At 42.9% G+C, this 25,729-nt stretch overlaps 2 protein-coding genes across 5 annotated transcripts; one reads left to right on the forward strand and one right to left on the reverse strand.

Moving 5' to 3' along the window:
- The first annotated feature begins 54 nt into the window (after positions 1–54).
- On the forward strand, positions 55–11,848 carry fbxw11a (F-box and WD repeat domain containing 11a). Of its 2 annotated transcripts, XM_028416548.1 has the most exons (14): positions 55–212; positions 2,802–2,906; positions 4,847–4,915; positions 5,276–5,495; positions 5,850–6,036; positions 6,276–6,366; positions 6,749–6,886; positions 7,705–7,823; positions 9,169–9,418; positions 9,507–9,625; positions 9,899–10,009; positions 10,090–10,168; positions 10,311–10,475; positions 10,593–11,848. In XM_028416548.1, exons 1-13 carry the CDS (start codon positions 174–176, stop codon positions 10,470–10,472), a joined length of 1,689 nt encoding a protein of 562 aa, XP_028272349.1. In that variant the 5' UTR covers positions 55–173; the 3' UTR covers positions 10,473–10,475; positions 10,593–11,848. The 2 variants fall into 2 exon arrangements, with proteins under 2 accessions (XP_028272349.1, XP_028272350.1); XM_028416549.1 differs by lacking the exon at positions 2,802–2,906 and having other exon boundaries at positions 60–212; positions 10,593–11,799.
- Positions 11,849–14,811: 2,963 nt separating this feature from the next.
- Positions 14,812–23,461, reverse strand: fgf18a (fibroblast growth factor 18a). 3 transcript variants are annotated; one of them, XM_028415943.1, is made up of 5 exons: positions 21,880–23,461; positions 18,615–18,654; positions 18,305–18,482; positions 16,608–16,714; positions 14,812–16,482 (listed from the first exon to the last, which is right to left on the reverse strand). In XM_028415943.1, the coding sequence occupies exons 1-5, from the start codon at positions 21,909–21,911 to the stop codon at positions 16,210–16,212; spliced, it is 630 nt and encodes a 209-aa protein (XP_028271744.1). In that variant the 5' UTR covers positions 21,912–23,461; the 3' UTR covers positions 14,812–16,209. The 3 variants fall into 3 exon arrangements, with proteins under 3 accessions (XP_028271744.1, XP_028271743.1, XP_028271742.1); XM_028415942.1 differs by having other exon boundaries at positions 14,812–16,479; positions 18,305–18,485; XM_028415941.1 differs by having other exon boundaries at positions 18,305–18,485.
- Positions 23,462–25,729: the final 2,268 nt, after the last annotated feature.

Here is a 25,729-nt window from a genome sequence, read left to right on the forward strand (position 1 = left end):
AATCTTTGTGCGTTGTTAGTTTCATGGGCGTTCCCATCCCCCACCTACCTTTTTGACACTGCCCTACCAAAGCTGTGTGGTTGAACGAAGTGAATGACGTCTCTGAATTTGCGGGCCGCCGACGCAGGGCTGGGTTTCCATTTTCATAGCGAGTTTCGGGGGGGATCGTCAACATGGAGCCGGAGATGGAGGACAAAACGGTGGAACTGATGGTAAGATCTTATTCAGTACGGTTTTATGATTAGCGGAAGGCACCGTTATCAGTCTTTTATTGGGGGAAGCGCCGAGGCTCGATTCGACGGCAAGAATGGGCTGAAGCGGCTTGTCGGGAGAGGTGGAGGAGAAAGGAGGGGAGACCAGAAATCAGAGGGAGGGCCTGAAATTATCGATACGTTTTGCTAATAATGGTCAATATACTGGTCAGATACATAAGACGTTGACATCCTCATCTGGTAAATGTTAAATATGTGATAGTTTGGATAACATTTATAAACAGCGGGAAAATTTATTGGTTAACGCACTGCCGTCGGCCGAAGGGAACCGAGGATTCTTGGGGTAGCGTTCACTGCGGTGACGCTGCGCCACTTTAACTGGGCCCTGTCTGGTGATACTAGCTAGCCATCCGGCTAACACTGGCTAGAAGGCGATGAACCACGTAAATTTACGGGTAACGGAATGTTGTACTATGTACTTTATGTTAAGAGAATCTACATTTTAATATATGTGTTTGGCAGTCACGTATTTCACAATAGGTCAGAATGTAGCCGATATCGTAACAATCTGCTGCTTATCTGTTTATATTTTTAAAGTGCGTAGAAGGAAGTGTATTGCTCTTTCATTCACACAACGTTACCACGATTAGCAAGCATTAGCAATTAGCTTAATAGCTAGTATGCTAAATATGCTAGATATACTTGATAGCTATTTCCATACCAAAATAGTCGGTTTATCGGGTCGATAGCTTCTGTTTTGGCAATCGGAAATATACACCGTCTCCTTAATATCGTTTTCCCTTCCTTATGATCAAACAAAGATCACATGTAACAGTTTTTTGTCCAATGTTTGAGTGTCTCGATAAGCTAGCTAGCAAGGCTTGCGTTAGCTAACCAAAGGCTAATATCAACATTGCAGGGGTCAAACTGGTGGTAAAGAAAACGCCAATTAGGAGAAGGTATAGTCGTATTTTGGGGAGTTACGTGTTGACTCAAATTCAGTTTACACTTGCTTGAAAGACACTTATTCCAAGTTTGTAAAATATCGTACAGTCATCGGGTTATAAACTAAACATTTCAATTCTTCTTATGTTTGTACAATGTAAACATATTTGCACATTCTGAATGTCCTACCTCTTTGACTAATGCACCTTAAACTAACACTTTACCCTCTGTACATAGTTTTTGCTTATTTTATTTAATTTATCCTTTCTAAGCTTTAAATAAGTTTATTTGTTTTAGTTTAGGTTAGTAGTGTGCTCTACTCCTGTGAAAGGAACTGGCAAAAGAAAGAATTTAATTGCTCAGTGTAACCTTTGCTGTCCATATGACAATAAACTTCTAGAATCTTAAATCTCAAAATGTTGCGATACAATGGTTAGTTACAAATTATTTAGTAGAGTAAAATAATCAATAAAAACTTAAGAATGTTTGGTTAAATGTTCATAAGCCTTAGCATTATAGATGTCAGTAGACTGTAAAGAAGCACTATTGAGAGTAATTAAATACAGGTGTAGATGCACATTACTAATTGAGTCTCCCAGTAGATTATGTCCTGATGAGACTTATCTACTCTTAACATATGTTTTTCAAATTTATACAGCTATTTGAAAACACATGATTGAATAAATTATTGGGTGCATTATTTTAGAATAGTTTTTCTGTTGAAAGAAATGTGGAAATAATAACTGAAGACATCATGTATCCAAGTTCGTCCGAATCCACAGAAATAGAAATCAATGTCCAAATCCACCTCTAATGTAATAGAAGTTCGACAGACTTGTGCGCTTAGCACAATGGCTTAAATTACGAGTTGTTTTATTTATTTATTTACTGGCATGCATAGAAATAAAGATTACACATATTTTAGGAAAACATAAACACTTGCAGTCTGAGGATCTTCATGATGTAGGCCTAAAAGAAGTTTGTCAGGGTTTTGTCTGTGTATATGATTTAATTTAATTTATTTTTTTGTCCTAGTGTTATTTACTAACCACGCATGAGAGTGAGGATGGCAGAACAGTGGGTGGGGTTTCTGTCAAAACAAGAGTGACTAAAATTGACAATTAATCCCATTGCCCCCCCCCTCCTCTACCTATCCCCACCCACTTCATGTCTAATAATGCTTCTGTGTGTATGTTTATCAGTCTCTATCTTGTGTGTGAAGGAGTGTGTGTTCCTGCGCTCACTGTGCCAATGTGTGTAGCTCTAATACTGGTTTTTCCCCTCACTATCCCCCACCTCCTTCCCCCTTTTTCTCTCTTCACCTTTGATGATTACACACTCACCTCTCAATTTCAAACTGGACCTTATTTTTTTATTTATTTTTTGTTTTTCTTCTTTCCCACACACATCCACACTCCACTTGTCCTGTCCACACAAATTCCCCACACCACTTTAACCAATCTGCCCATTCATTGACCCATTCGTTCACTCATCTCTTTTGGTTTCCTCCTTCCAACTTCCCTCATCCACCCTCCTCCTCTTTTCCTTTACTTCCCATCTCTGGTCTCTTGCTCCTTCCTTTCTCTCCCTCCCTCACCCTGTCCACTTCCTCCCTTCCTCCCTTCCTCTCTCTCTTTCACACAGTGCTCTGTGCCTCGCTCTCTCTGGCTGGGCTGCTCCTCGGTGGCTGAGAGTTTGTGTGCACTCAGGTGCCTGCAGAGCATCCCCTCCACCCGGGCTCACAACCAGGTTCTGCCTCTCTCCTCTTAAATTCTGCTGCTCCTCCTCCTTTCCCTTCCTCCCTCACCATCTCCCCACCCTTCACTTTTCTTCGCCCACTCCACAAGACTCCATACCACCTTGGTGCAGACAGCACCCACTCACCCCCTCACCCTCCTACCTCCTCACCTTCCGTTGTCCTTTCCTCCCTGTTGGAAGCACTCTGCTCTCCAGTTCTTCTCTGGTGCATCCTCAAAACTCTTTCTGCTTGAAACTGAATTTTGGGCTTCCTAACTATAACAGCCTCCTTAAAATTACGCTTCATAGAGCACTTCAAATGTCACTATCATTATCAATGATTGTTGTCTGTAATAAAACAACAATTTTACAGTCAGATACATTTGAGTAGATATCATTTTGGTGGGAGCAGAAGAGGGATGCAGTTGTGTACCTGAGAATAACCATGCATTGAGGAGTAACATTCTCTCCCCTTCTACCTGGAGGTGTGAGGGCCGAGGTGGGGGGGTCTTCCTTCAAGCTCTGAGAGGCTACATGCTTGCTTGCCTGCCTGCCTGGCCTAACCTGATCTGTCTGTTTTTTCATCCTTCCTTTCCCTCTTATGCTCTGCATGATCATCAACACCAGCAAGACCATTCTAGCTTTTTGTCCTGTCTGCTTTGGTCTTGGTACTTGAAATTTTGTTTGTGTGGTTGTGTTGATGGCAACCACTGATATGTTCTTTTGGCTCTGCTTAATCTCTACATGTAGTGGCAACAAGTTGGATAACTATGCTGAGCAAGCTAAAACAGCTCTTACTTTATGCTGCATATTTAAATGGGCTTAGAAAAGACATTTAGGTTTATTTAAAAATAATACCATGATAAATTTTAAGATAAGCCTCAGTTTGAATTTACAAAAATCAACACTTCAAACTACTGGAAAAGTAAGGACATTGTAACATAGTAGACATGGTTTCAATCTAGGTTTTTTTAACCAACATTAACTTTTTTTGAAAGGTTTAGTTTTTACGCATTCTGATATGTAGTGGCATTTAACCTCTTACGTAAAATAGTGTGTCAACATACACAATATGGGCTGAGGAAATGCATTGGGAGAAGTGAACCAGCAGATTGCACAGACATATAAGGTGTAGTTAAGCCCGGACAGGGTTGTGCTTTTCTATTAATTCCTGGATAGTGTGCAGTCTAAATGGGGATATACTATTCATGGGAATCTGAACATTTAGAGTCGTAATGCTTTGTGATGTCCAACCTAACAGCAACAGTTCAATGTCTCCTCAGTCACAACTGAAAACACTAAACAGCACAGTTAGTTTTTGTGCATATACTGTATGTATGTAATTTCACAAATTTGAAGTCTTCCTAAATAATCTAAATGTACACACTATTAAGAAAATGTTTTGCCAAAAAGTCAAAATTATTTAGCAGATGATATAATGATGTATTGTAAGGAAGCACTCTGACACTGTCAGTGTGTGTTTTTATGAAAATTATTTATGCACCTGGTTGTAGTTTACTTGCAAAGAATCCACTCAAGTCATTTTGAGACACACTAGAAGTGGGTGGTACCCAGTTGTTTTTTTTCTGTCCTCAGAACATGTTGTAAGACCACTATCTGTTTCATTACAGCCATACCTCAGCTGGTGCCAGTGAAATACCCAAGATGCTGCACTTTAATTTCCTGTCCAGACTACTTAGTCTACATCACAGAGAAGCAAGCAGATAGATTCTCTTTGTTCACAGCGCTTAGTTTATTTCACTCCATATGTGTGTGTATGCACGGCCTCAGAAGTCTTGAGAGTTACCCTTCCTTGGCTGTATTTGTGGCACTCTTGCGTTGAGCGCTATCCACACTGCTGCCCTTACTCTTGCAGTGCCTTTAATACAGATTCAGTGTGACTGACACACTAACCAGTGCTTTCCTCTTTGTTTTGTTCTTTTTTTTCACAGAACACATCAGGGATGGAGTCACAGAACCTCGTGGACGATCTGTCGCCAAAGAAGAATACAGTTCTCAAGGTGTGTATTTCTTTTTATTCACAGTATTTTGCATACGTTGCGCAACTAGTGCTCACTTACAAGCTGATTATGTAGATGAACACATGACACTTGTTTTATGCACAGTAATCAAAATAGTAATAGTAACCAGAGCTTGATTCAATGTGATGTCACTAAATATGCATTGAGACACTGAATATATCCCCTCATTTAGCTTATGATGACACCATCTGGTGTTTGCACTTTATTCAAAATGACATGTCCCTCAAGAAACCAGGATATATGAAATAGGTTCCTGTGAAACAATGGGAGACTCAACTCAGTCTCTGAATCTTCAGTGTAATAAGTCTTCATCTGCCTCCTTGTTTCCTGTACTTACAGCTTAGTAACGGCCCTGTTGTGGGGTCTCGTAAGCGTCCGTCAGAGGGAAACTATGAAAAGGAGAAGGAACACTGCATTGCCCTGTTTGACCAGTGGTCGGAGGCCGACCAGGTGGAGTTTGTCGAGCGCCTGATTTCCCGCATGTGCCACTACCAGCACGGCCACATCAACTCCTACCTCAAACCTATGCTGCAGAGGGATTTCATCACTGCGCTGCCAGGTGCAAATACACATTTACAGTAAAGGCAATGTGGAACCAAAAAATCTAGCATAATATCAGTCTTCCATACTGCTGAAACAGTACAGTAAATTCTTTTAGTAAAGACGGCAGCAACAGAAAAGATAAAAATACACATTATATCCATAAAGTATAATTTTATGCTCTTGAGTTTCTTTAGATTACCATTTTAAGCTTTTTAATATAAACAAATAAATACCGGTAACCTTACAGTTTATCTTTGCAAAATTTAAAAAAAAAATGAAAATGATCAGCCACAGGCGCAGATAAATCAACCAAATAAAATCTCTTTAATTTTTCTCCAGACACTTACTCGCATCATTCTCTCCTTTTTAGCCCAAGGCTTGGATCACATAGCAGAGAACATCCTGTCTTTCCTGGATGCACGCTCGCTGTGCTCAGCGGAGCTGGTGTGCAAGGAGTGGCAGAGGGTTATCTCTGAGGGTATGCTGTGGAAGAAGCTCATTGAACGCATGGTCCGAACTGACCCGCTCTGGAAAGGCCTGTCTGAGAGACACCAGTGGTGAGAATGGATGCACAGACTCAAAAAGAGATTTTTACTGTTAGCTCTGAAAGAGTCATACTGGAATAAATGAAGTGGGTGTTTGTGTATTTTTATTATTATTTATTTTGGATTAAGAAAGATTGAGAAGAGGAAAAGTAAGGTTATACTTGATTAGATTTTATTATTATTAGAAATTTGTAGAAGAAAATCCCAGTGTACACAAAGCAGCTGTCAAACATACATTTGTCTTTCCCCAGGGAGAAATATCTGTTTAAAAATCGCACCTCAGAAGTCCCACCTAACTCCTACTATCACTCCCTTTATCCCAAGATCATTCAAGACATAGAGGTAAGACAACTGAGAACAAGTAACAGTTCCTTGTTTTTTTTTTGTCTTTTTATTTCAGTTTTTATTGTTACATCAAATTTATTATATGCCCTCGCTATCTGTTTGGATTATAGTGTCAAAATATACAACTTAAAGCATCACATCTGGACTTCAGTTCTGATGTTGCTGTACTCCTATATCATCATCATCAGTGATGAATAAAGATGTATTTTGTTATTGGATTGACCACCACCACAATGACTCTTCTGTTTTGCTAGATCACAAATCTGTCCTCTCAAATCATGTTTCCTTGACAGCCTATTTAAACAATACTTATTACATTCTTTTTGGTTCTTGTATATGTTGCCTGTGTTTTCTCATTTGTTTCTCTTTTTCGCTTCAGACTATTGAGGCTAATTGGCGATGTGGCAGACACAACTTGCAAAGGATTCAATGTCGCTCAGAAAACAGTAAAGGGGTTTACTGTCTTCAGTACGACGATGACAAAATCATCAGTGGCCTTAGGGACAATTCCATCAAGGTGTGTGTTTGTTTGTCAAGATTTACACATCTAGGCTTGTGAGAAGTAATGAGGGCTGGGACTTGTGTGTTGTTTACCATTTCTTTTTGTCAGAAGTAAAGTGAATCTTTTAACACCTGTACAGAACCCCACCACTGTGCTTTTGTGACTAAGCTGAATGTTATGTAAGGTTAATAAAATAAGTGCACTAAATTGGTTTGTGTTTGAACACAGAAAGGTAGCATAGTGAGTGTTTTTATCAATGCATCAGCCCCATGGAGTGGCAAAAAGTGTTGGCTGTGTTTTAAAAAAAAAAACAAAAAAAAAAAACATGCATGCTATATGCGTGTTTTTGTTTGTGTATCCAAAAATTGAATTTTGTTTTCAGGCTCAGTGTGACTTGTCTTATTGTGGTCCTGGGCTGAACCAGTAGACAATGAGACAGCGCACAAGTGAATTATAGGATAAAGCAGCTCAGCTCCAGACTTGTTGTGTGATCCACTGATCTGTGGGGCCTTTGAGAAGATGATGAAGAGGAAGAGGGGTGAATAGAGGGAGGAGAAGAGCAAATATGCCGTCTTATTGTTATGGGGGAGGCTAATGTATACCCAGGAAAGAGCTGAATGACTCTTAGGTGAACACATAGCTCATAGCACAGCAGTAGGGAAATGGGGCATGAACAGTGCACGGACGCTGCTGTGAGAATAGGCCATTCTTAGCATGACCCAAATCTGCATTCCTTTAAAAACCACTTAATCTTCCACTCTCTACGTGTCCTCCTCCATCAGAATCTTCCTCTGATTCAGTCAACTTGTCTGTTCTATTCTTCCTCCTCATAGATCTGGGATAAGCAGTCTCTGGAGTGTCTGAAGATACTGACTGGTCACACAGGCTCAGTATTGTGTCTCCAGTATGATGAGAGGGTCATTGTCACCGGGTCTTCTGACTCAACTGTCAGGTACAATACGCATCTTGTTACAGAAGGAACTCATATGTTGGGAGTAGTTTTGGTAGCAAGACTAAAATGAAAAGTTGTTCATTCATGAAGCACAACTATTCAGGACAACAGTGGCTCAAATTTCACTTCTGCTTTTTTGTATTTGTATTCTCAGTTTCAACAAGTGTAAAACTACATGTTAACAACATTATAGTCCAAAAAGCATTTCAGTGCCACCTCACTTGTCATTGAGAATGCATTTAATAATGAGGCAGCTTTAACTGTGGGTTTTCCTTTTTGGCTGGCTAAGTTTATGCAAACTGCGACATAAAGAATAGGGATTTACTTTTTATGTGTTTGTCAGCAAAAATCAGTAATCATGGAGAAGGTCTTCAGCTGGCATTATAGTTATTATAAATTTAGTACATATGTAAAGGGAAAATACTGGTGCTCTACCAAGCGACTACACAGATGACATTTTTCTGCTGTAAACATCTAATTAAATACGCCTCTACAGTATTTCATTTGACATGCTGTGTGTTTATAATCTGCTATTCATAACATTTGCTGTGTTGTTTAGCCTCCATTTTACCTTAAGTCCCCACATAACCTACAGCTGTAGTCTTGCAACAAAAGAACTATTAAAAAAAAAAGGAAAACCCTCGGGTTTATTATTTCATTCTGAGTTAGATTCACTGTCAATACTACAGATAGTGGGATATGTTTTATTGCTTATATTTTAAAACCTGGCTTGTGTGTATATGTTGACACTTGCTTGGCTACTGCACACAGAAGCTCAACATTAATTCTCTTATTACTTCACACTTCAGGCATACTCACTGGGCGGTATCCAAGGAAAATGTGATTTCACTTCCTTAGCAACAGTTTGACAGGCACTTTGTTTGTAGGTTTGGTTGTCAGCTTTTCCAGTGTGTTCTGTATTTGACTCTCAGGGCCCAGCATTACAGTTCAGTAACATGTTCTCTACAGCCACATCTGTGTGTGAGAACACATGTGAAAGCTGAGTTACTCTCCATTGTAGAACCAATAAACACAATTCTCTCATGTCTACATTGTTTTCCTTTTTCCTTTGCTCCCATTACATGTTTTTTCCATCGCCATCTTCTCTTCAAACACTTTTCCTGCTACCCCCACCTCATTTTCTTTCCTACTCGCCCCTTCCTCCTATCGTTTTCCACTTATATTACCCCTTTGTCACTTCTTCCCTCTTTCTTTCACACCACTCCCTCACGGTCCATATTTTTCCATCTTGCACATATCCATCTTTTCCCCTCTCTCTCACCTTTTGCCCTTGACATTCAGTGTCCTAACCCTTGTCTTTACTTCTGTTTTCTGTTCTCGGCAGGGTGTGGGAGGTGACGACGGGTGAGGTACTGAACACACTGATTCACCACAATGAGGCAGTTCTCCACCTGCGTTTTGCCAATGGTCTGATGGTCACCTGCTCCAAGGACCGTTCAATTGCAGTCTGGGATATGGCCTCACCTACTGACATCAGCCTACGTCGTGTCCTAGTGGGACACCGGGCTGCTGTCAATGTGGTTGACTTTGACGACAAATATATTGTGTCCGCCTCAGGGGACCGCACTATCAAGGTGAGTTTAAGTCGATGGTTTCACAGCCTGTCTCTATAAATACTGGGGCCACTTTCTTAGGAAGCTCTTTGTGTTTCCTCCTCTGTAGGTATGGAGTACCAGCACCTGTGAGTTTGTGCGCACTCTAAATGGTCATAAGCGAGGAATTGCCTGTCTACAATACAGAGATCGTCTGGTGGTCAGCGGCTCATCTGACAACACAATCCGGTATGTGTGTGAAACCGTGAATTACCCATTTGTAAAAGAGCTGGCAACTCTCTATATGTATTTTATTCATTCTTCATTTAAATGTATATAAATCTCTTGGCAGTTTATTAATTTAAAGGTCAACCTTGCTCTCAACTAGAAATTATCTCAATGAGAATGTTTCAACAAGAATAATCCTTTTAATCATCACTGTGAAGAATAATATTTCTATAGTAATATGTCTGTAAAGTCTTGTCTTGCAGTTTGTTCACTCGGGTGTCTCTCTGTCTGCAGGTTATGGGACATAGAGTGTGGGGCATGCTTGCGAGTGCTGGAGGGTCATGAGGAGTTGGTGCGTTGCATTCGCTTTGACAACAAAAGGATTGTCAGTGGCGCCTACGACGGGTAAATCTCAAAAACACACAGGAGTTTGGAGCAAAACCTTAGTTTTGTTTTCTGACATTTTGTCATGTTTCTCTCTGCAGGAAGATTAAGGTGTGGGACTTGCAGGCAGCCCTTGATCCACGGGCACCCGCCAGCACATTATGTCTGCGCACTCTAGTGGTGAGTGCAATTGACTCAGGCCCCCTCTCTGAAGGGCCTCAAAAATCCCAAACTGTGTACTGTAAAAAAAACAAAAACCAACATGCCCCCCCATTTTATCTAATCATAGTAATTCTCACATCTTCTGATTTCGTGCTTTCAGGAGCACTCTGGCCGCGTGTTCCGTCTGCAGTTTGATGAGTTTCAGATCATCAGCAGTTCTCACGATGACACCATTCTGATCTGGGACTTCCTGAACGTCTCAACTAATGGCCAATCAGAGGGACGGTCTCCATCCCGCACCTACACTTACATTTCTAGATAGCAGGTATCCACAAACTTGCATACTTGGATATGATTAAAACAGTCATTTTGTTGGTTTGTTTTATGTGTATGTTTGCTGAGGAGACTTGTTCATGATTGTATTTTTCTGCCTTTCCCCCAGGTGGCGCCATCTACTGCACCCTTTCTTGGAGGAACCCAGGGCTGACTGGCTGATGGGTGCATCCATCATGGAAAGGAGCCCTTCTCTTTTCCTTCCTCCTTGTCATCTCTCTGTCCATCTCCCACCCAGCCCCCACCACCTCCACTTCTTTGCCCGTTCTGATAGACTCTTAAGCTTGTGCCCATTGCCTGCCAGTACAGTGACATACACACAAAATTCAACACTGATGAGGATCCCCTACTACAAAACCAACACAACTCTCCCAAGAAGTCCACCTTCTACTACTAATTTATGTTTTGTAAAGTACACTAATGACAGTATTAACTTAGACCTTATATAAGTCACAAGCTCCCCTTTGTCCCCTTGACACAAACTTAAAGCAGCTTCTGCTCCTCAGTTTTCAACACCTGCCAAAACAGGTCTCCACAGATATGGAATTGCTTATAGATATATATTTATATATACATATATATATTACACAGACACACACGCACAGTGGCACAGTTGGACAGAGGATGACTGGAGCTGTGATGCGGGAGACAGAGACTCTTTACTCAGCTCTTGGAAAGAAGGGAAAGATGGAAGATGGAGAGAGTGAATGAGGGAGAAATGTGTTGGGGATGATCTCCCCCGCTCCCTCTCACTCTCTCTCACTCTTCCCCGTCTCTCTCTCCACCCCTTCCCTTTGCTCCCACCCCAACCCCCCCCCCCCCCGAGAGATGCACACTCGCTTGGAATGTGGGGGCGCACACACTCAAGTTTGCATGAGTGTGTGTTTGTGTATGTGGAGTTGTTATACGACAGAACAGAGCAGAAGCGTCAGACAGACATGCATGTGAGGTTGCCTTGGATACCGCATCCCGGTACACCTCTGCTTTTTTTCTCTTTAACTCTTACTTTCTTACTGTTTTTTTTTTTATTACTGTTATTTTCTAATTTTATTTGAGTATTTTGGTTCTTAGTACAAAAATCATACTAAGCGTAGTCCTCTTTCCCCCCCTCTCTCTGTCGTTTTCCTCATTCTTTCTTCTAACTTCAACCCTTGTTCATCTGTCCCTCTCACGCCATCTTTCTCTCCCACATCATCTACGTGCTTGCTTTGGTTATGAGAGAAGCTGGAATTCAAGAGCTCAAATTTAGCTGTAAACGGAGTTGTCTTGTCAAAAATTGTGTTGTATATTAAATGATTTTTTAAAGAAGAAAATGACCTTATTGTGAATAAAGTACTTGACAGTGGTGGAGTGTTGAGCCAACTATAACATGAATGAGTGTCTAATTGTCTATCTGTTCTTGTCCTGTGTGTGTGTGTGTGTATGTGTGGGTGAATTTATGTTATGTTGCCATCTCCATCTGACGTGTAGAACACTCACTAGGTATCTAGTCCGTTTAGTTTAAAAATTAGAAAGTAATTGTTTAAATACCTTCACAAACATGTGATCCCAAAAGAGAAGAAGCTTTATGCATGTGCTTAGACATGACCTCAAAATGCCTTCGCTGTAGCTGTATGTAAAGCAAGTAGTCTTCGTAATCCTTGGGTGTAATTACTTTTTTATCCCATTACATTTTGCAAACCATTGTGTGGTTTAGGCATTCATGAAATAAGTACAACTGACTTGCTGCATTCTGCAGTTTTTTTATTGGCTGGTATGTCTAAAGATTTTTACCAGCTAAATGTTTATAATACGTTGTTTAAAAAAATGTTCTCCTTCATTGTAGGAGGCACTTGATGAAGCTTTGGTGATGATGAAATTGTCAGTGTTCATTCTGGCCACCAGGTGGGAGTATAAACTCACTATTTTCTTACTGTGCAATCTGTTTTTACAACTTTGGCAATGCTTGTTGAGTAGCCAAGTTTGAAGTCAAAACAACCTGTTACATACCCAGTCTTGTAAACACTGTATCTGTAAAGGAGGAATGCACATTTATTCTGCTTCAAGTGGTGCACTCATCGCAAAGCCCTGTGAGGTGTACTATAATGCATTTTTCCAGTTATTGTGCAGTGTGTGTTCTCTAAGAAAATGAGAGATGGTTGCCTGCTGAGGGGGTTGGTTTTCTACATTTCTGGGTTTACTTCACTATAGTAGAATGTTTCAAATTCTAGGAATAAGTTATGTGGGATGGATTTGTGCTTGGTGGAGCACCATTAATATATGATGTGTGTATGTGTTGGATATGGGTGTGTGTGCTTCCTCTGGGTCTGTGGGATTTTGGCCCATAATTCCTGCAGCTCTCAGGTCACAGCTCCGTTCTCACGCACATATTTGGCATTCCTTCCCCGACATGATTACCATACACCTTCCACTCTGGGTTTGGCTACGCAGAATATTTCCATCATTCCCGAGTGGAACTGGAGCAACGTTCCAGAAATGAACAACTCACCCCAGCACCGCCGCCCCCCCGCTTGCTCTTCTCTATCCCACCCCCACACCCAGCTTCCCTCCCACCTCACTGTCTCCTCCTTATACCACCCCCCTCCAGCACAGATTCCTGCTGCTTTGCAATAGGAATCCTCTGGTACAACCCTTTTTCCCCCTGAGTCAGCTGTTTGTGTCTGCCGACATCATTGGGTCATTTGGCAGCGACATCTCTTCAGTGACCTCCTGCTAGGATAGGGAAGGAAGGGGAGGGAAGGGGGATAAGAGCAGGATAGATGAGAGGAGAAGCAACTATGAAACTCTATCTCACTACTGCATGTTTCACTTAAACTGTCTGGTCTGGTCTATATTGCTGTATATCAGCTGCAGAACTTTACAGCACAAAGGTGACTTTTGGTTTCTGCACAACAATTGATGCGCAGCAGGCAAAGGGTTCCAGTGTGGGGCTGGTAAATTTTAGATATGTATTTCCTGTGTAATTTATTGTTTGCGCTACCTCAGCTTACACTGACAAGACCTATGAAAATCTGGCCCACTGTGGCCTTTAAGTGCCTGCACCTTGTCTCTATTAGAAATATGCTGGTCAAAGAACTTCTCTCAGTTTTGTACAATGAATTGATTTCATAACCTCACAGTAACTCCTTCACCTGGCAGAAGGAAGGGAGTACTGTTCTTGACATTGCATGATATCCTGCTGTTGACCTGGCATTTGCCCAGAGAACCTTTTAAAGTCTATTCTACTGTCTAATATTTTTCATTTTAACAAAGTTTGTATTTTTATTAGCAATTAACATGTCACTTAAATTTCTAATGAATTAATTATAGATCATTTTGTGTCAAAATATCTAAGTGAGAGGTTTAGGTGCTTAAAATGCAAATGAAAAATTCAGCAAACTCAATTCAGAACTTTTATAATACAGCCCAAGACAGTAAAGGGCTGAAAATATTACTATATTGCGCAAATGGACTGCCTCAAGAATCTTTGTTTTTTTTCCATAAGGGTCCAAAAACCAAAAGATGTTACATCCAGGATGCTACAACAACACTCAGGCCACAGTAATTAAAGCCAGGTAATATTTGGCCTTTTTTTCCTGAGAAAACATTCAACTAATTCATTAATCACAAAAGGATTCTGCCAATTAATAGTTGGTTTTTGAATGCTAAGACCAGCCATCTGTGGTATTGAAAGAACATTTTAAATTGGATTTTCAATTAATTTAGGCAGGACTATGCATAAACTAATGCTTGATTTTACATAAGTTTATACCTAATAGATCATCAGTCAAGGAATGTTATATAAAATGTTATTTATGTAGAGTATTTTGTCTAGTAAGTAAAAGAGCAGGTACTCATTAGCTTTCAGAGAAACTGAACCAATATGTGGGTCTGACATCTCAGCTTGGTATCACAGTATATGAATAGCATGCCAAATTAAGTCTTGTGTAATCACCCTGCCTTTTGTGGTTTTTGGTATTTTATACCATGTAGTGTGTCACTAGAAGAACAAGAACCGTCATCCATGGTCCTTGGCAGCAAACTCTTAACTGTGTGCATGTAATTTTAAACCATGACACAAAACATGCATGTAGTCTTTATATGTAATTTCATATGAATTGAATTATGTTTTTAATCACATATCAATTAATGACTGAAGTAACTGAACTGCACTAAAGATGAGTGTGGTGTTATGTAATCCCATAAGTGTTAAATAACCAGAAATAATGACACATCCTGCCTTTTTTATGCATAAAATGAATCAGTTAAGCATTGATTTGTACTTCCGATATCAGGTGTGTTACGTTTCTCTCTACATTAACTTCATTGAGAGAAAAGAGCAGGTGAATAAGTTAAGAGGCTGTGAGGCACAGGGAATGTTTGTGTAAGGTTTACTGAGTCGAGAAAGACTGCTGCACACAGAGCTGAAATAAATAAATGAAATAATTTTATCGTAATAATTATAGTAACCATCATAGTAAGATTGCTTATTTAGGGTTTCTGTCTTCTTTTATATATATAATATATATATAACTTTCAATAAATTGTTCCCTTTAATATTTTTCTCCTGTGTGTATGCATGAGACTTTGGTTTGTTCCATTGAATGTTCTGGTAGCAGCACTCTGTATCCACGGTATCGCTTGGGAGCATCATCCCCTGGGTCGTTCCTATAGCAATGCTTATAGAGAAGGCATCCTCCCCGCCGGGCTCGGCCCTGCACTCATCACCCTCTGCATCTGAAAACTGAGGGTGTGGTGTCTTTGGGGCAGGGCATGGGAAGGAGTCATGAAGAAGGTCTCCAGTTGTCTTTGGTTGATTGTTTGTTTGGTTAGCTGTGATTAGCTGGCTGGTTTTGGTGCAGCTTGGTTTTTATACATTCCAGTTCCTAAAGCTTCAGTCCCTGCGGTGAGTTGTCACAGGTTCATGCAGGGACTGCACAGTCCCTTTCCAGAGTCCCTCGTGGTCCAGCTTCACTCATGGTTGTTGTACTGTCTTTCTCTCTATCACACACACACACACTCATTCTTAACATACAAACACACATGTACAGTATTCCTCATTTAGCATCCATCCTGTCATTCATCCACCAGTCTCACAGATTTCCAGCAATTTAGCAGTGAGACAAATAAGTGCGTCACATGTCAACAGCCCATTATTGGTCCATTTGATCTGTGCAGATCACTCTATCCCTTTGTCCACTTCAACATTTTTCTGCCTTTTCTTTCCTTCTTTCCCTTTTTCCCAAGGCTAAGCACCCACTCTCTTGTTCAGTTAGTCCTTCCCACCCTTGTTCTCTCAGTATGGTCTAGTTGTAATCCCATACTTGACATTGTCCAGCTGGTCCAGAACAGGAGACATGAAGGCCTTGTGGTTTTTGTGGTTGTGGAATAACGGCCTAGTTAGAGCCTGTGACTCTGGCTGCCCTTCAGGTTCTCTGTCAGTACTTCTGGTCTATAAAGGGAAGCAGACCAAAGAGTTACCAGCATCTGACCAGTATTGTCTAGTTGGTCCAGTAAAGGAGCTAAAACTGAGAGAAATGATCTAGTAATAACTAGTGGCTGTAGTGGCAAATTAAGAGGTGTAAAGCTAAACCCCATGAATGATTCATCAAGTCTCTGGTCAATGTTTGTCCCAACAAAGGGAGGCGTTCAGTCGTGTGCAACAGAAGAGATGACTGGTTTAGCTATTGGCAGGCTCAGGTCAAGGCTTTGAATGACAAGACAGTGGGTGCTAGCGTCAGCCACTACTAGCGGGGCCCAGTAGCGCGCACCCTCTTGCCCCGCTTGCTGACGGTGGTGAAGCGGAAGGGGGTGGTGAGGTCAGGCTGCTCCCCAGGTGGAAAGCGTTTCATGAAGTGTACATCTTGTTGGTTGGGGAGTGTGTGGGGGCCGCGGCGAGGACGGCCTCTTTTAGTGAAGCCGACATACCAGCCCGTGTAACGCGCTGACATCAATGCTGTGTAGTGGTTTTCCAGAACCTTTTCCACAAAGACACAGTCAGCACTTCGATTACTGGCCTTCTAAGAGAGCAGAGAAACCACATGTATAAACACACACACAAACACACACACAAAGAGGGACTGGTCAGGAAGTTGTACGATCAAATATTTGTGATCAACATTTCTCTGAAAGAGTGAAGTCTCACCTTTCCTACCAGCTTGCCACGGCGGTTCATGCACAGGTAGTAATTTGTTTCTTTTCCCAGGATTCTCACCTGACTACCAAAGGTATCGGCCTCCACTACAAGCTGGGCTTGTGAAGGGACAGACAGAAGGACAGACAGACATTAGAGCCACAGGCATTGCAGAGAAATACAGCATGTACTTGTATATAGTTAATGTTTGAAGTATTTCACAGACTTGTTAAGATGTCTAACATTAAAACAGAATGATAAGGGATTCACTCTTAGAGAGCTTGTTTTGTTTCACATTGTATCATAGCAAAGGCCAACATTCAAGCTGGCAGAACTGGTGCCAAGTAGTGTCGCACTAAATGCACAGATAACCAGGCACCATTGAATTTAAACCAGCTTTTTAACCAGATGAGGCATTCACAGTAAAACACACTTTTGGGAATCATAGTTGCTATTAAATGTGCTGATAAATCACAGACAGATGTAAATGTCTCTGGCTGGACAGTTGTTGGTCAGATACGGCCTGTCACACACATGGATGTGAAGCTGACCACAAATGGGGCTTGTAAAAAAGATAACAACCAATAGTAGATGGAGCACAGTGGGTTGAGTGTCTGTGATACTGTTGCTGTGTGTGTGTGTGTGTGCAGATGTTTGTGTGTTCCTCGTGCAAGGCAATACTGCTTTACCAACTACACATTTTGGAGAGCGCTTGTGACTGTTAAAAAATAAATCCCTAAAACAGTTCTGACATGACCTTAGTCAACAAAGGGGTCAAGAGAAATCAATACCTCCCTCCCTCTTGCCCTCCTCGTCTCTCTTCCCCCTCTCCTCTCCCTTTTGCTTTTTTACTTCATGTTTCTACCTTCATGCACTTGCTTTATCCTCTCTCTCGTTGGCACAGTCTATCAGTTTTCAGTGGATTTTTTTTTATCTGCCAAGTGTCACAAAAAAACAGTTTCTACATCTGTAGTTCCATCTTTGGCTTGAAGTGTTTGTGACCTGACCTGCTTGTAAATGGAGTGGATGTGCTATATGAGCCACTGCTGGACCACATACAGAAATATGAACTCTAGCTTTATGGCTTGGCTTTCTTCTTCCCATTGATTGTGTGAGGTTTAAGAATGGGTTAGCCATCATTACAGACGGAGAAGGTCGAGAGAAGGGGGAGGAAGTGGGGGATGGACAAAGAGAGTGTTAGAGGATGGATGTGAGGGAGGGAGTGGAAGCCTGCTGTTTTAAATCCAAAGGAGACAACAGGGAGGATGAGAAATCAATGAAGGGATCGATGAAGGAGATGAGCTTCTAACACTCGGTCCAACACTTTACCTGCCAGGCTTCTCCCTCTAACTCACACTTTTTTCCTCTAACACCTCTCTTTCTTTCTCTCTCCCACTTTCTTTTGCTCTCCTGTGAATCATTGAGTCAGCAGCCAGTCGATGAGGTCTTTGTACTCCCAAGACAAGCTCCACTGCCCCTGTGCCAAAGCCTGGGGACGCATGTGTGTGTGCTTTTGTGAATGTGCCTGCGCAGTTGTGTTCTGTCTTCGTTCATGCATGCACTTGGTCAACCTTTAAGTCTTTGTATTTGCAGCCGTTAGAGGGTGTGGGTTTAAACGTATGTTCAAGTAAGCATCTTTGTGCGTGCATACACGTACATTTATCATTTGAGTGTTTCCCATTGTGTGTGTGTGTGTGTATGTGTCTTACCATATTTGTCTCCATCTTCTCCTCGGGCACTTATTCTGCGTCCCAACACCTGAACATGCTTGCCACTGGTGCGGCTGTAGAGCTGGTAGACTCTATGGTGTCTCCTGCTCATGGTGTCTCGCACCTGTGTCTGGTTCTCTACATGCACACTGAAGTTAACACCATCCACTCCAAGTACCTGCTGGAACACCCACAAACACATCCAGAGTTTGGCAGTGTTGCAAGTAGGCTTGAAAATGCACATAAAACCAATATACAACTTGTCTTTCATGGTGTACAATCACTCAGTGTCATACAGACTGACTCTCACCTGTAATGGATTGCACATCACCAGCAACATCTGGATACATCTGGAAAAAGTAGAAACAGATGAGTTTAGAAATATGTAAGCAACAGTGAATGTTGGAAGAGACAGGCATGACACCATCATTTCCATCTCTTTCTTCTCTGCTGGTATTTCTGTTCAACATCTCATTTCCTTATTGGGTGATTAGTCACACCGCTGGGTGTACGGCTGGCACAGCAGCTTTACATAGAGAAAGGCAGATGTCCAGGGGTCGGCAGACAGACAACACCCAAAGCAGTGATTATAGTAACGCTACCAGCTTTCTGTCTGAACCCACTTTCTGACCCATCTGTTTGCCAACCTCACCAAAATCTGGCCTGCAAATGACCTGACTGGACTGTAACGAAATGGCAAACATGCCGAGACAACTAGAACATGTTTTGGTTTGAACGAGGAATGGGCTGACTTTTCTGGCCGCTCTGTGTATGTAGACAGCTGGGCTGGACTACAGGTGTACACTCTGCTCTGATGTGGCTTTTGAGCACAGAGGTCTGTGGTTACATCTAGAGATGCTGTGAATAAGTGTGAACAAGAGCCACCAAAATGTGTAAGAGAGAAAATGTATGGAGGAATTAATTGTTGCTGCTGCTGCAGAATTACGGTGTGTTGTCTATAGGAAAGAATACTTCAATGCATGATTCTTATTAGTTGTCTATGTAGCTGAACTTTCCCCAACATTTTGACTGAAACAGCTGGTTACAGTTACAATTAACATTCTTCTCACTTTATCACATTGCTTAATTGAAGTTTAGACCTTGACCTTGCATGTATCAAATGTTATTTACAACCTTAGTGAGGGAGTGATTGTGTTGCGCAAAATCAACTTTGGCAGTCCTTGAACTGCTCTGAATTAGTGGCTGAAGACTTGATGAAGTTCAGAACCAAGTGTGTGGGCTGAAAAGCAATTCCTTGAATTTTGTCTTTCCCCACTTCATCTTGTGCTATTTTTCTGCATGCCTCTTCTCACTCTGCTCTACTCTCTCTTTTGCCTTGTTCTCAATCCCTAATCTAAGTTATCTCTCCCTCAACCATCTCTCTGACCACTCCACCTTTCTCCTATTATTACATGCCTCCATCTTCCTTTATGTTTAGGGTTAGCTAGGCAACTCCTCCACAGATGTGCAGATGTGTGCAAGCCATGTGTGTGTGTGTACAGCAGGAGCAGGCAGCTGACAGCTGGGCCAAAGCAAAGACATAAGCACTGCTGAGAGAGGGCGATAGCAAAGCGAAGAGAATGGTAGACTGAGAGGTACACAAAGGCTTTGGGAGAAAGCAGGACAGGAGAAGGTGATGTAAGAATAAATAGAAGCTACAGACAGCTGACAGAATAAAAGAGGTGGGCGATAAAATCAGAATGAATGGGCAGATGTACAGATGTGAGGGTAAAAAAACACAAAGGTTACACATTTAAGAGAAAGGAGGAGGACAAAGTGTCAAAATGAAAGACAGAGCTGTAGACACAGTGTAGACTGACGTGAGACAGGCTATAATAAAACTATGTAAAGAAAAATTGTTCTAATTGATGCAGACATCCTGGGAAATGCAGTAGAACGTTGGCCCTAACATTTTGCCTGTGCAGCCGAAAAAACCTGAGCGGCTGTGCATTGTGAGGACTCTCAGCTGTTAAAACACCACGGCTGCACTGCTGCCGAGGACACTGTAGGAAAAGTGCCTCAGCACTGGATTCCCTGCTCCCACAAAAACCACAGACACTCCATATTATGCCAGCCACAGAGAGAAAGAGAAGGAGAGAGGAAAGAGGGAGACAGGATCAGTCGGGGCTGGGGGAGGGATGAGAAAATGATAGAATAAGAAAGCATGAAGCAAAAGTTGGGGAGACAGAAGGAGGTACGGAGAGAGGGAAAGCCCGGTGCGCCTTGGCCAGCTGCCAAAGCAAGCAACGATCTGACATCATAAACCTGCGTCCCAGCAGATCTACCATATGGAGGCTGTGGTTAAACGAGCAGGCCTCAGCACCAAAGACTGGGCACCAGTGTGGAGTGAGAGTGGTCGACCTGGTGGGACTTAGCACAGAGCGGCGGTTTCAGCCATGTGTAGTAGTGGTTAACGTGGTAGGCCAAGACTGGAGCAGTGGGCTTCGGCACAGTGTGAGCATTTCAGATGTTTTGCAGCGGGCCTTGGTTAGGAATAGTGGTCAGGCTGTTGGACGTGTGAGTGATATCAGCATTAATAGGGCCTATGAAGCATGTTGGAAAAGCAGAAGGCCTGTGGCTTTAAGTGAAGAGAAGTAACGGGTTGTTGTGGCTAAAAGCCCTTGACTTTTCTCATTGTCTGAAAACTTATGATCAAAATGGTAAAAACAGCATGTGGATGAAGACAAGTAGCTGTGGTAAAACTGATAGGTGAGACAGAACTCAATGGAGAGAAGATTGACTCAAAATGAAATCCAGCAGACTAAACAGCAAGACTGCTCCTCTTCAGATACTGCCAGAGGCGCCATCATTCATCAGTTATTAATTCATACTTTTTATCTGAGCAAGTATCTCTGGAAAAAGAAAAAGGGGGTATAGGCAAGACAGATGTAGGCAGTTGGGTGGGTAAGTTGAGAGAGGGTGAGGGAGACAGACAGGCACACAGAGAGAGAGTCAGGGAGACACCAGCAGCAGCAGCAGCAGCACACACCCTGTCCAGGTTGTGTGAGGAATGAGAAGTATCTGGAGATGACTGCCATCTGGGAGAAGTACAGCCGACACAAAGGAAGAAAAATAAATCCCCTGGCTTTTAACAAGACACACCTCAAATGGGCAAACTCAAGTCCCCCTGAGTCCATATCCTCCTCCCTTAGATTTGCTGCTGGCACTTTATCATTTTCCTATCCCACTAGATAAAGCCCGTGTTATTTGACTCAACTTCTGAAATATTTTCAATAGGAAAAAAACATTTTCTTGGCAATGGGAAAATGGTCTTTTCTAAGCAAGGCCGACCATCCCTGAAATAAGTGCAGATGGTGATGGAGATGTTTATGGCAGGTTTTATGAGTAACACGGCCCTGACTCTGACCCAGTGACCCTAAACTGTCAGCCAATCAAAACAGGGCCTTCCATGGCATGTTTTCTATGGGGACTGATGGGGAGTGATGTAATCGCTAGACACTGCAACCCTCCACTCCATCTTCATCATCTGTAACTAACGCTATCCAGAACTGAAAGGAAAGACAGGATGCGAGAATAGAAATATTTTTGTATGAGAGGTGATTCAAATGACTTACAAGACGGTCAGCGTGGAAAGAAGGGACCACATTGCTTCCCCCCTCCACTATGGAACTTGGCCCAGAGACAGTCTCCTCGCTCGGTGTAAGCCAGTCCGACAGTCCGGAGAGTCCCCCTCTCTGTGTGGTTTGAATCCGGTGGATGTTCTGTAGAGTCAAAGAGTCAGCGGACACTCCTGTTGGCATCGGCAGCGGTGTGCCCTGGTTCCCGTGGCGTAGGTAAATGTATAGGCACGGGCAAGGTGGGTTGTGAAGCCCGGGTAACTGTGCCACTGTGACCGCCGGGCAACCTCTTACAGCTATCCAGACCGGTCGAGGGACGGATGGGCGGGGGAGCAAAGGGTTAGGACTTTAAACGCTGACGCTGCGCGTACTCGGCAAGGAGAGGAACAGGTGAAAGCGCGTTCGCGCGTCCCGGTGCCAATTCCAGTCGACCTTGTTGACCCTCAGGGTGATGCCTGGACCCGTGAACAGATGTGGCGCGAGCGTAAGCTTCTGCGTAATCCAATGCGTAACGTTTCAGCGCAACAACAAGCTTCTGGTCTCCAAAATGTACTGAATAGCTGGAGTGATAAAAGAGTGTTTGTCCCGCCACGGACAGGCGCAGGAGGGAGGTTTAGTCCCAGCAGAGAAAGGTCAGAAGCTGTTGAAGGTGGGCTACCTGGGCTGGCTGCTGGAGCAAAAGGCGTCCTAGAGAAGGGGGTTCTGCAGGCGCAGGGTAATGCAAGGTGGCCTCGGTCATCTCTGCGCCCCCACGCTGGCTCAACGGGTCTGTGGCTCAAGTGACACCGACCAACAGTGTTCGACAGAGAGGGCGATAAGGTCCCGGAGCGGTCCAGCTCAGAGGGGTATATGGAAAGTCCTGAATGAGAATGGGAGGGGATAATAAAGGGGAACGAAAGACGAGAGAGGGAGGGGTGGCTGAAGAGGATGGGAACAGCTGTGACTGGGTGGCGGACTCAGCCACCCGCGACAGAGCGAGGAAATGACAGCCGCACTTTGCACCTGATTTTCCGGACTTCCCCGCACTCCTCAGCCGCTGGTTACCGCCTGGCTGCAATAGTCCTCCCTGCGCCCTCTCGACACAATACCTGCCAAAACACAGCACGATGACATCACCTCCAAAATGTTTGAAGGGGGAAAATGCAATCCGATCTTTTTATTTATTTTTTTAAACGTAGAAAGTTTAAGCAGTTTCTCTGAAGGGGGAAAACACAAAGTCTCCTCGTTCCGAGAAAAAAACCAACTCCGGTGCAAGAAGAGTGGAGTCGAGCTCGCCAGTTTCTGAAGAAATAAAAGTTAAAGTAAGCGCACTGAAAACGTGTTTACTCAAAATCACACTGACAGATCGACTCCCTGACCAGGACCTGCTCCGTTCCTCTCCCCCATATGTCTGCCTTTTACTTTCATTCAGGCACCAGAGGAGAAAACGCAAGAGAGAACGCAAAAGAACCCAGCCGTGCGCTTTTATCCACTTCACTGGTATTATGCAGATCCTTCTCCTTTTCAAAAATTCCAAGGTTTCTTTTCATTAAAAAAAGCACTTTTGAGGGGGGCTGCACAGGAGAGGCGCGTCGGCAGGCACAGACCTCACTCCAAGAAAAACCAGAACAAGATTTTAACAGACGCGGATCAATCCTCCCTCCCACCCTCCACTCCTCACTCCCTCCCACCTCTCTCTCTATCTCTCCCTCACACACGCGCGCGCGCGCGCGCGCACACACACACACACACACACACACACACATTGGATCAAAATGGAAGTAGTTGGTCGCTATGGGATGTCGACCAAACTTACACTGCAAAAATACAAATCTTAAGTGTTCCGTTCTATTTGAAAACATTCAGTAATGAAGTGAGATAATTTCACTTGTTTAAACTTAAACCGACTCGTTTCAATTATTTCCTATAATCAGGCGGAGACTGTTCTTTTGAACCCTACTCAGCCATGTTCCAGCTAATAAACAAGCAAAACACATTGGAAACCATTAGAATGATGTCATTGTACCAGAGGTAACTCACTTTAAAAAGATTCAAAAGTGCATTTCAGAACAAATGGGAACTTAAACGCACACACCTGCTTCGGTCAGGTGAACATCTGTCTTAAGAACCAAGCTGGCTTCCATCCCTCCATTATCTTTCCTTAAGATAACCTTACACTGCAGCCTCAGTGGCCCCGGATTAAGGATGGAGGGTGGAAGGTGGAGGCCAACGCTCCCTCTTTCTCTTGCACGCACGCACGCACGAGCACGCACACTCACTCTTTCTCTCACACACACACGCCCTTCAGAGTCGCAGCGCTTTCAAGTGATGTATTTTGACTCCGCATTTCATAACTTTTAAGTTAAACCTTAAGAGGGAAAAATGAAACGCAGAATGAGAGACAGTCGGGAGGGCGGTATGTAAGCACGGATACGGATCCAAAACGAACATTTCTCAGGGATTTCGGCAGCAACGCCCGCTCTGCGCTCCCAAAACTCCCTCTCACCGCTGCACAACCGCAGACGGTCAGCCAAGCCAACACAACACTCCTGCCATACCTTTCATTCACACACACACACACACATATACACACACACAGAATAGAGTAAATTTGTCCGTATGTGTGTAATAGAGGTGGGAGGGTGTTGGCCTCATACATCAGGGACAGTTATCTTGGCTCTAAGTGTAGGCTTATTCTTTTCAACATTGTACTTTCAAATCACACACACATGCACACACACACTTCTGCAACTGGACAGAGTTGAGCTGGGTTGGGTAGGGGCAATGTGGTTGAATGCCTTTCCAGTCATGCTCTATAGACAAGCCTCTGGCCTTCTTTCCTACTACTGGCTCTCTCCATCTTTGCACCTGTGTCTGGGTGCTTTTTCACTGCTCACCACAATGCTGCAAGGGACACGAGTGTAAATGTTGTGGAGAGGGATTTGAACCACATTCTGGTGATGAGGTATGGGCCTGTCTGGTACTCTTAAGCCCAGATGGAAGGGTTCAGGAAAGGGATTCTATCACACAGAAAAAGCAGGCAGAAGAGCCTGGCTCTCTTTAAATGTAACAGTAGCATTAGAGTTTTACACATAATAGATTTTCATAATAGACCTTGATGTTGAGATGATTTTACTTCTATTGTAAATTTATGTTGCCAAAACATTCTTTTGGGAAACAACACCTAATACATCTGGCACAGCATTATAATTTCAGTTAAGGGACGTTGAGGTGACAGTGTAAGAAAAAAAAAAAAAAAAAAGCATCAATGAAAACACTGCTATATTTTTTGGTGCAGAAAGATAACATGGGACAAAACTTCGAAAAAAAGTTAAGAAAAACCAGCCAGACGTCTTTTCTTTCCCTCACTCTCCTTCTGTCGGCCTTTTCTTACATTCATTTTCTTTCCTATCTGTCTTTTTAATCTCTCTGGCTGTTTTTTATCTGCTTGCTCTGTCCCTCCCTCTGTTTGCGGCCAGCATATTGATTGCCCATGTCTTTGCCTCTGCAGCTCTTGCCTATTGATCTTTAGCTAAGACACACACACAAACTTGTATGCACACACATCCTCACATACATAGATGTCCCCTTCTTATTTCCCTGAATTCAAATCCTTCTTACTTTAAGGCCACTTTAAAACATATCATTCATACACACACATGTGCATGTTCTCATATGTGCACAAACACAACGTGAGCGGCACACACCAGGACACCAGATATTTTGTTGCATATAGCCTCTGTTGCGTTGAATAGACTTGGCATTGATGGACGTTATGCCTTTGTGCTCCTCTCTCGACTCATTAAAGTGAATGAGACCCGTGTGTGTATGTTTGTGTGTGTCTGGAGCCCCGTAGCTGCTGCAGGTC

The sequence above is a fragment of the Parambassis ranga genome, chromosome 10 (genome assembly GCF_900634625.1).
Source record: "Parambassis ranga chromosome 10, fParRan2.1, whole genome shotgun sequence".
Classification (NCBI taxonomy): Eukaryota; Metazoa; Chordata; class Actinopteri; family Ambassidae; genus Parambassis; species Parambassis ranga.